This window comes from Hylobates moloch, unplaced genomic scaffold (genome assembly GCF_009828535.3).
Source record: "Hylobates moloch isolate HMO894 unplaced genomic scaffold, HMol_V3 SCAFFOLD_5, whole genome shotgun sequence".
NCBI classification, from domain to species: Eukaryota; Metazoa; Chordata; class Mammalia; order Primates; family Hylobatidae; genus Hylobates; species Hylobates moloch.
In genome coordinates, this window is record NW_026652280.1 from 127,073,517 (window position 1) to 127,084,069 (window position 10,553).

General features: G+C 37.7%; 1 protein-coding gene across 1 annotated transcript in view; it reads left to right on the top strand.

The window, feature by feature from the left end:
- The window catches only part of FRRS1 (ferric chelate reductase 1), a 47,272-nt gene extending 39,132 nt beyond the window's left edge, over positions 1-8,140 (top strand). The window contains exons 12-16 of the mRNA XM_032155283.2: positions 4,539-4,636; positions 4,892-4,950; positions 6,088-6,231; positions 7,793-7,854; positions 7,936-8,140. Coding sequence (XP_032011174.1) covers positions 4,539-4,636; positions 4,892-4,950; positions 6,088-6,231; positions 7,793-7,854; positions 7,936-8,028 — 456 coding nt within the window. The 3' untranslated portion in view covers positions 8,029-8,140. The remainder of the gene's footprint in view (positions 1-4,538; positions 4,637-4,891; positions 4,951-6,087; positions 6,232-7,792; positions 7,855-7,935) is intronic.
- The last annotated feature ends 2,413 nt before the right edge of the window (positions 8,141-10,553 follow it).

Below are 10,553 nucleotides of genomic sequence, written 5' to 3' on the forward strand. Positions count from 1 at the left end.
CGAGCCACTGCAAAAACACACCAAATTGTAAAGACCATCGAGGGTAGGAAGAAACAGCATCAACTAACGAGCGAAATAACCAGCTAACGTCATAATGACAGGATCAAATTCACACATAACAATATTAACTTTAAATGTAAATGGGCTAAATGCTCCAATTAAAAGACACACACTGGCAAATTGGATAAGGAGTCAAGACCCATCAGTGTGCTGTATTCAGGAAACCCATCTCACGTGCAGAGACGCACATAGACTCAAAATAAAGGGATGGAGGAAGATCTACCAAGAAAATGGAAAACAAAAAAAGGCAGAGGTTGCAATCGTAGTCTCTGATAAAATAGACTTTAAACCAACAAAGATCAAAAGAGACAAAGAAGGCCATTAATAATGGTAAAGGGACCAATTCAACAAGAAGAGCTAACTGTCCTAAATATATATGCACCCAATACAGGAGCACCCAGATTCATAAAGCAAGTCCTGAGTGACCTACAAAGAGACTTAGACTCTCACACAATAATAATGGGAGATTTTAACACCCCACTGTCAACATTAGACAGATCAACGAGACAGAAAGTTAACAAGGATACCCAGGAATTGAACTCAGCTCTGCACCAAGCAGACCTAATAGACACCTACAGAACTCTCCACCCCAAATCAACAGAATATACATTCTTTTCAGCACCACACCACACCTATTCCAAAATTGACCACAGAGTTGGAAGTAAAGCTCTCCTCAGCAAATGTAAAAGAACAGAAATTATAACAAACTGTCTCTCAGACCACAGTGCAATCAAACTAGAACCCAGGATTAAGAAACTCACTCAAAACTGCTCAACTACATGGAAACTGAACAACCTGCTCCTGAATGACTACTGGGTACATAACAAAATGAAGGCAGAAATAAAGATGTTCTTTGAAACCAACGAGAACAAAGACACAACATACCAGAATCTCTGGGACACATTCAAAGCAGTGTATAGAGGGAAATTTATAGCACTAAATGCCCACAAGAGAAAGCAGGAAAGATCCAAAATTGACACCCTAACATCGCAATTGAAGGAACTAGAAAAGCAAGAGCAAACACATTCAAAAGCTAGCAGAAGGCAAGAAACAACTAAAATCAGAGCAGAACTGAAGGAAATAGAGACACAAAATACCCTTCAAAAAATCAATGAATCCAGGAGCTGGTTTTTTGAGAAGATCAACAAAATTGATAGACCGCTAGCAAGACTAATAAAGAAGAAAAGAGAGAAGAATCAAGTAGACACAATAAAAAATGATAAAGGGGATATCACCACTGATCCCACAGAAATACAGTCTACCATCAGAGAATACTACAAACACCTCTATGCAAATAAACTAGAAAATCTAGAAGAAATGGATAAATTCTTCGACAAATACACCCTCCCAAGACTAAACCAGGAAGAAGTTGAATCTCTGAATAGACCAATAACAGGTTCTGAAATTGTGGCAATAATCAATAGCTTACCAACCAAAAAGAGTCCAGGACCTGATGGATTCACAGCCGAATTCTACCAGAGGTACAAGGAGGAACTGGTACCATTCCTTCTGAAACTATTCCAATCAATAGAAAAAGAGGGAATCCTCCCTAACTCATTTTATGAGGCCAGCATCATCCTGATTCCAAAGCCTGGCAGAGACACAACCAAAAAAGAGAATTTCAGACCAATATCCTTGATGAACATTGATGCAAAAATCCTCAATAAAATACTGGCAAACCGAATCCAGCAGCACATCAAAAAGCTTATCCACCATGATCAAGTGGGCTTCATCCCTGGGATGCAAGGCTGGTTCAACATACGCAAATCAATAAATGTAATCCAGCATATAAACAGAACCAAAGACAAAAACCACATGATTATCTCAATAGATGCAGAAAAGGCCTTTGACAAAATTCAACAACTCTTCATGCTAAAAACTCTCAATAAATTAGGTATTGATGGGACGTATCTCAAAATAATAAGAGCTATCTATGACAGACCCACAGCCAATATCATACTGAATGGGCAAAAACAGGAAGCATTTCCTTTGAAAATGGGTACAAGACAGGGATGCCCTCTCTCACCCCTCCTATTCAACATAGTGTTGGAAGTTCTGGCCAGGGCAATCAGGCAGCAGAAGGAAATAAAGGGTATTCAATTAGGAAAAGAGGAAGTCAAACTGTCCCTGTTTGCAGATGACATGATTGTATATCTAGAAAAACCCCGTTGTCTCAGCCCAAAATCCCTCAAGCTGATAAGCAACTTCAGCAAAGTCTCAGGATACAAAATCAATGTACAAAAATCACAAGCATTCTTGTAAACCAATAACAGACAAACAGAGAGCCAAATCATGAGTGAACTCCCATTCACAATTGCTTCAAAGAGAATAAAATACCTAGGAATCCAACTTACAAGGGATGTGAAGGACCTCTTCAAGGAGAACTACAAACCACTGCTCAATGAAATAAAAGAGGATACAAACAAATGGAAGAACATTCCATGCTCATGGGTTGGAAGAATCAATATCATGAAAATGGCCATACTGCCCAAGATAATTTATAGATTCAGTGCCATCCCCATCAAGCTACCAATGACTTTCTTCACAGAATTGGAAAAAACTACTTTAAAGTTCATATGGAACCAAAAAAGAGCCCGCATTGCCAAGTCAATCCTAAGCCAAAAGAACAAAGCTGGAGGCATCACGCTACCTGACTTCAAACTATACTGCAAGGCTACAGTAACCAAAACAGCATGGTACTGGTACCAAAACAGAGACATAGATCAATGGAACAGAACAGAGCCCTCAGAAATAATGTCTCATATCTACAGCTATCTGATCTTTGACAAACCTGACAAAAACAAGCAACGGGAAAAGGATTCCCTATTTAATAAATGATGCTGGGAAAACTGGCTAGCCATATGTAGAAAGCTGAAACTGGATCCTTTCCTTACACCTTATACAAAAATTAATTCAAGATGGATTAAAGACTTACATGTTAGACCTAAAACCATAAAAACCCTAGAAGAAAACCTAAGCAATACCATTCAGGACATAGGCATGGGCAAGGACTTCATGTGTAAAACATCAAAAGCAATGGCAACAAAAGCCAAAATTGACAAATGGGATCTAATTAAACTAAAGAGCTTCTGCACAGCAAAAGAAACTACCATCAGAGTGAACAGGCAACCTACAAAATGGGAGAAAATTTTCACAACCTACTCATCTGACAAAGGGCTAATATCCAGAATCTACAATGAACTCAAACAAATTTACAAGAAAAAAACAACCCCATCAAAAAGTGGGCAAAGGACATGAACAGACACTTCTCAAAAGAAGACATTTATGCAGCCAAAAAACACATGAAAAAATGCTCATCATCACTGGCCATCAGAGAAATGCAAATCAAAACCACAATGAGATACCATCTCACACCAGTTAGAATGGCGATCATTAAAAAGTCAGACAGCAACAGGTGCTGGAGAGGATGTGGAGAAATAGGAACACTTTTACACTGTTGGTGGGACTGTAAACTAGTTCAACCATTGTGGAAGTCTGTGTGGTGATTCCTCAGGGATCTAGAACTAGAAATACCATTTGACCCAGCCATCCCATTATTGGGTATATACCCAAAAGACTATAAATCATGCTGCTATAAAGACACATGCACACGTATGTTTATTGCGGCACTATTCACAATAGCAAAGACTTGGAACCAACCCAAATGTCCAACAATGATAGACTGGATTAAGAAAATGTGGCACATATACACCATGGAATACTATGTAGCCATAAAAAATGATGAGTTCATGTCCTTTGTAGGGACATGGATGAAACTGGAAACGATCATTCTCAGTAAACTATCACAAGGACAAAAAACCAAACACCACATGTTCTCACTCATAGGTGGGAACTGAACAATGAGAACACATGGACACAGGAAGGGGAACATCACACTCTGGGGACTGTTGTGTGGTGGGGGGAGGGGGGAGGGACAGCATTAGGAGATATACCTAATGCTAAATGACGAGTTAATGGGTGCAGCACACCAACATGGCACATGGATACATATGTAACAAACCTGCACATTGTGCACATGTACCCTAAAACCTAAAGTATAATAAAATAAAAAAAAGTACTTGAAAAAAACTGCAAAAACTGCAACTACTTTTGTACTAACCTACAACATCCTGATGGGGAAAGGTAGCATTCTGTACATGGATTCCACCACAACCATGTACCTACTCTGTGACCTTGGACATAGTTCTTGATATCTCTGAGCCTCAGTTTCCCCATTTGTAAAATTGGGATATTGATAGCCAGTTGTCAAACATTGTAGTGAGAATTAGTGTGTGTAAAGTATATGCCTGGTACAACGTGTATACTCAGTGAGTGTTGCATATTATTATTATCATCATTACTGAATCTCTAAAGCCATGGAAAAATACTAAGAATACATCTGTATGTATTATTTTTAACTTGAGGATTTAAATTGATGAGAGAGATTGAGGCCATTAAAATGATGTAACTTTGCTTAGCATGCAGGTTACCACCCATACCTCGGCTGTATAGTGATGACTTTGGCAGTTCTTCAGCCTCTTCTGGCAGTCTTCAGGCCACCTTTACATGACCCAAGGTACTTAGAGCCTTTCTATATAAATGCTCTCTTAATGTAGATATCATTAGTTGGCAAACTAATCTCTTTTCAAATGGAAAAATTTTGCACTTTATAAAATTCAGTGATAAATTATAGTTACTTTGAAATACTTTAAAATGCATTTCAGATATCTAATTCCCAGACAATAAGGGAAATTACATGCTTTTTATTCTATTGAGAATTAATTATAGTTCCATTGTTTTTAAGAATACTGACTGGTTCTTATTTTGGTAGAAGGCAAATGTTTAACTGGACTCATTGGAGTATGGGAACAGCTGCTAGAATAATAGCAGGTAAGAGATTGTGATGCCACTTATTCATATATAATTGCTAGCTGTTTATACTGCAAGTTGTAATTTGGCTTAAATGATTTTTAGATGCATTAGTAATTGAAGTAATTGGTTGTTGAGGAGAAATCAGCCTTAAACGTTGAAATCCAGAAAGTAATTTCTAGAGGTAATGATTTAAGTCATTATTTCAGTTTGAAGTTTAAGGTCTTTAAAATAACTTTAAAACTCTCATTTAAAGACTTATTTTAGCATTTGCCTTTGCCAGCAGAATAAGCTATGCTGATGGCCAAACATTTGAGTAGCTCAAATTGAGGGTCATTTGTGAATTGGGTTGAGATGGGTTGCTGGGTTCAAGCTTTCCATCTCCAGGTCCTTCCATGGGGCTTGTATCTTCCAGGGTAGGGTGGTTTTCAAAAGTCAGGAATAATTATGCAGTATATTTTGATGCCTTGTATAATAAACACCTAAGTAGGCACCTTCTACCTTAACACTGCTATAGTCTATGGGATTCTTTGTCAGAGGGAGAGTCCAATCAACTGTGGTTTCTATACTTTTCTCCTTTCATATATTGCAGACTTAAAACAATCTGGAAAATGTGGGTGCATCTCTTTTAAGGATTGGTAGATTACGCAGCCATAAAACAGAATGAAGTCATGTCTTTTATAGCAACATGGATGCTGCTGGAAGTGATTATCCTACATGAATTAATGCAGAAACAGAAAATCACATACCACATTTCTCACTTATAAATGTGAGCTAAACAATGAGTACACACAGACATAAATATAGAAACAATAGACCCTGGGGACTCCAAAAGAGGAGAGGGAGGAATGGGGGAAAGAGTTGAAACATGACCCTTTGGGTACTGTGTTCACCACTTGGGTAATGGGTTTACTAGAAGGCCAAACTCCATGCCCTAAATCGCCCCCCAAAATTGGTAATTCATAATCAATTGCCCATCTTGCCCTATCTAGCCTTATAATTTTAAAAGTCTAAATTAACTATTTGGTCTTAGATATTAATCTTCTTTTATCTCAAACTCTTTTAGTATGTTTTACTTGATAATACACACACACAAACACACAGTTGTGTGTCTTGGTGGGACTACATTTGAATACAACTTTTTTCTTTTGTATGTAGTGGCAGCTATGTTCCTGGGAATGGATTTACCAGGACTGAATCTTCCTGATTCATGGAAAACCTATGCAATGACTGGATTTGTAGCCTGGCATGTTGGGACTGAGATTGTTCTGGAGGTACATGCTTATCGGCTCTCTCGCAAAGGTAACCTGCTAAAAAAGCCATGTAATGTAGAATCACTTCTATACAAACCATTGGAAAAGAATGAGTTTCCTGATAGTAATGGCTATTACATTGTTAGCTCACTAAAAATTTGTGATCACTCAGCCAGTGGTAGAAATTGTGGAGATTTCCTGCCTTTGTTTTTTTACATTTGTTACTATTAGAAGTTGTGAATAAGATATAAAGGAAAGGTTTTAGGTTTTAGGGAGGGAGTCTTCCTGTGAGTACTTTCACTTTGCTGGTCTGACTTCCAGCCAGTATGGACTGGGAACTCTGAATGCCTAGAGCTGAGGGAACCCTGAGATGGAGGAAGAAGAGACTCAAAGTCAACACTGGATGGAGCTGCAGACAACTTTGACCTATTTGACAAACTTACTGGGTGCTATCATTTAGGTTGTCATGTGCATAATTATGTAGCTAGGAGCAAGCCAGCTAGATAGGAAGGACTGATTTTGCTTTTGCTCTTTAGTGACAAGGTTTGTTTTGGTGCCAGGCAGGGTCAGGATACCTATAGCCACCATTAGGAGTGGAGAAATTAGTAGGGAATGGATATCATTTTAAACTACCCTGGATTCTAGGCTAAATGTCCTTTGTGTCCTGCCTGGTTTTCATCCACCAAAATAAGTGACGGTGGCCTTCTAAAAACAAAAATTCTTTGTTGTCTAGTGTATATGTTGTAAACTTAGGAGAGCCTGGGGTGGCTTTAGGGGCTGAGTAGTACGTATCTGTTCTACTACTTTTGATCCTTGATAGGCTTATATACGTGGGGCTTTTGATGACCACTGAATTATGGCTTACTGTTTTTGTTTGTTTGTTTGTTTGTTTTGAGACAGAGTCTCACTCTGTCATTCAGGCTGGAGTGCAGTGGTGTGATCATAGCTCACTGTAGCCTTGAACTCCAGAGCTTAAGCCATCCGCCTGATTCAGACTCCCATGTAGCTGGGATCACAGGGATGTGCTACCATACCCGGCTAAGTTTTTAAATTTTTTAGAGACAGGGTCTCACTTTGTTGCCCAGGCTGATCTCAAACTCCTGGGCTCAAGTGATCTACCCGCCTCTTACTTCCAAAGTGCTGGGATTGCAGGTGTGAGCCACCATGCTTGGCCAATGGCTTACTGTTTAAAATACATATATACTTAAAACCTGGATAGTTATCATATGTTAATTAGTTTGATTTAGCTATTTTATAATGTATGCATATATCAAAACATCATGTCATACACCATGAATATATACAATATTTTGTCAATCAAAAATAAAGAAAACTAAAGAGCTTAGATCGTTATGACTTTGAAGTGGTGTTTATTGACTAGAAGAAGGCATATTTTAAGTAAGTTATTTAACAAATGTGTACTCTTGCCAGATTGTCCGCATTTGTGAGAGGCTTAATTGTTCAGGAAGTTTGCAATAATTAGTAGCTTAGAATGGGAGAATTTCTACCCTGGAAGTTGGGGTGAACAGCACAAATCAGGTTTTTTTTTTTTTAATTTAATTTACCTGCATAACACTGCCCTTAAAAACTTATGTTACTATTCTTGACAGTTGAAATATTGGATGATGACAGAATTCAGATCCTTCAGTCATTTACTGCAGTGGAAACAGAGGTAAGTCCTTTTCTTGTTCATTGACACAAACCTTAATGGTAATAATACTTTTTTTTTTTCATATCTCAATTTTTCTTTCAGGGTCATGCTTTTAAAAAGGCAGTGTTGGCAGTTTATGTCTGTGGGAATGTTACTTTTCTCATCATATTTTTATCTGCAATCAACCATCTATGAGCAAGCAAAGACCTTGGCTTTTGCAGGCCAAGTGATAATTATCATCAAACCAAAGAAACTTGAAGCGTGTCCTGACTGCCTGGAGCATATTTGTGAATTCTCACTTGGAAGACTGGGGTCATGTCTGTAGAGGAATTCTGAAGTCCAGCCTTTAGAGACCAACATTCAAGAGGGTCATATAGACTATAAATTAATGTCATTCCCTATATGTAATTCTGGGTCTTAAAGGCAAGACTGTACTTCAGGAGAAGTGACTCTCAAATATTTCATGCCAAGATTTTAAGAATGTTGATATTTAAGAAAATAAATAATGATTTGGAAAAACACAACAGATGTCACTAGGATAAAAAAGAGATATATTATGGTATATATATATGTATATATATATATTTTTTTTGAGACAGAGTCTTGCTCTGTTGCCCAGGCTGGAGTGCAGTGGTGCGATCTCGGCTCACTGCAAGCTCTGCCTCCTGGGTTCACGGCATTCTCCTGCCTCAGCCTCCTGAGTAGCTGGGACTACAGGCGCCCGCCACCATGCCCGGCTAATTTTTTAAATATTTTTAGTAGAGACGGGGTTTCACCATTCACAGGATGGTCTCGATCTCCTGACCTTGTGATCCACCCGCCTCAGCCTCCAAAAGTGCTGGGATTACAGGCATGAGCCACCGCACCCAGCCTACGGTAAATATATTTTGAACTACAAAGGTGCTGTGGTACTTTAAAGAAAAACTATTTTTACTAGTTTATCTGAATGATCTGTGGACTTTATTTAGAAACTGTTTTTCAGTTTAGTTTTTTGGACATATCCTTTGCTCAGTGTATTTCGTTACTTCTCCTAGTAAAGGTAGAAGTGAGGCAGATGCCATTGTAGGTTTTACCAGCATTTAAATATATTATGAATTGCTTAGCAATGAAATGCAAGTATGCATCTTTTACTTAAAGATACTATTTATGTATTCAGCTACAGAGATGAAATAGCATTTTACGTGTTAATTGTTTTGGCTATAAAATTTAAGTCCTTATAGCATTTGGGGATTTTACACTTGGATTTCAAAATTGATAAAACTCACCCTTGTGAACATATCTAATAGATATTCTGTTTACTTGTAGAAATACTATAATGTGTCTGGTTCTGTTTTGTTAGACGTTTTTAATGCTGTATTGAATCACAATAGTGTTATCTTCCTTATTTCAAGAATTCATCTATTTTATGGCTGCATCTCATATGTGCTATGAGGACTTCTAGCCAGTGGGTGGCGCTGTAATACCGAAGTACTGTACTGCTTTGTTCCTGTTTCCTTGTGCTGATTGCTTTCTAGTATTTAGGTAACATTATGGGATGGCATTTCCCTTAAATTCCGCCAACTCTTAATCTTGATTTTAAAAATGTCTACTTTTTTTTTGGGTGGTTGGGGTAATGGGTTAAAACCTTAAATTAGTAACCACTGTTTATTTTCCAGTTTGTTTTCTGTGATTATTTATAATAATTGTTTGATATTTGTTTTTACAGTCTCCTGACCCTGTAATAATGAATGCAGCTATCTTAGGCAAAGCAAATAAATAAACTGGGCATTTTTAAAATAAAAAATGTAGGAAGTCATACTTTATTTCTTTAGGTTTTCTTTCTGATTATGTTATAGTTTGTGCTTGGCCCGAGAACCTAATTTCTATATGGTGTGAATAATAGCCTCAGCAATGCAGCCTACATCTTTATTTTATTAATACTTTTCAAAATTTTTTTCAATATTTCTTTTTTTATATTTTTATTTTTTGAATTTACTTAACCAACTTTCTACTAATAGCCTACATCTTTTACTGGGTAAAATAATGTGGAAGTTTAGTTTTTGTTCTTTTATAGGTGTTTATCATAAGTGGCTTGGGGCTTAGATATGAACTTTCTGTGTTCATATTCTATATGTGCCATGCTACTTATAATATAAATTTTCCTTTTGAATGTCTTTATTAAAAAAAATTTAGTATAGCAAATTAAATGTGTACTAAAGTTATTTTCTTCCAGTTTTCTATACTAAGGAGCTTAAATGTTAATCAATTTCTCTGAAGTTATATTCTACATCTGACAAAGAAAAATTCTCTTTTTTTTTGAGACAAAGTCTCACTCTGTTGCCCAGGCTGGAGTGCAGTGGTGCAATCTTGGCTCACTGCAGCCTCCACCTCCTGGGTTCAAGCGAGTCTTGTCTCAGTCTTCTGAGTAGCTGGGACTACAGGTGTGTGCCACCAGTCTCGGGTAATTTTTATATTTTTAGTAGAGATGGGGGTTTCACATGTTGGCCAGGCTGGTCCCAAACTCCTGGTCTAAAGTAATCCACCTGCCTCAGCCTCCCAAAGTGCTGGGATTACAGGCACGAGCCACTGTGCCCAGCTGAAAATTCTTTTAAGGGAAAGATGAGTCTTGATGTGTTTGGTCTTCAACTATGTGGGCTTGCTATATTTCCAGTGTTGAGGCTAAGATATTTTAACTTTTTCTTTTTCAGTGCTTCATATGTTGGCACTATTTTGGTCTTTGC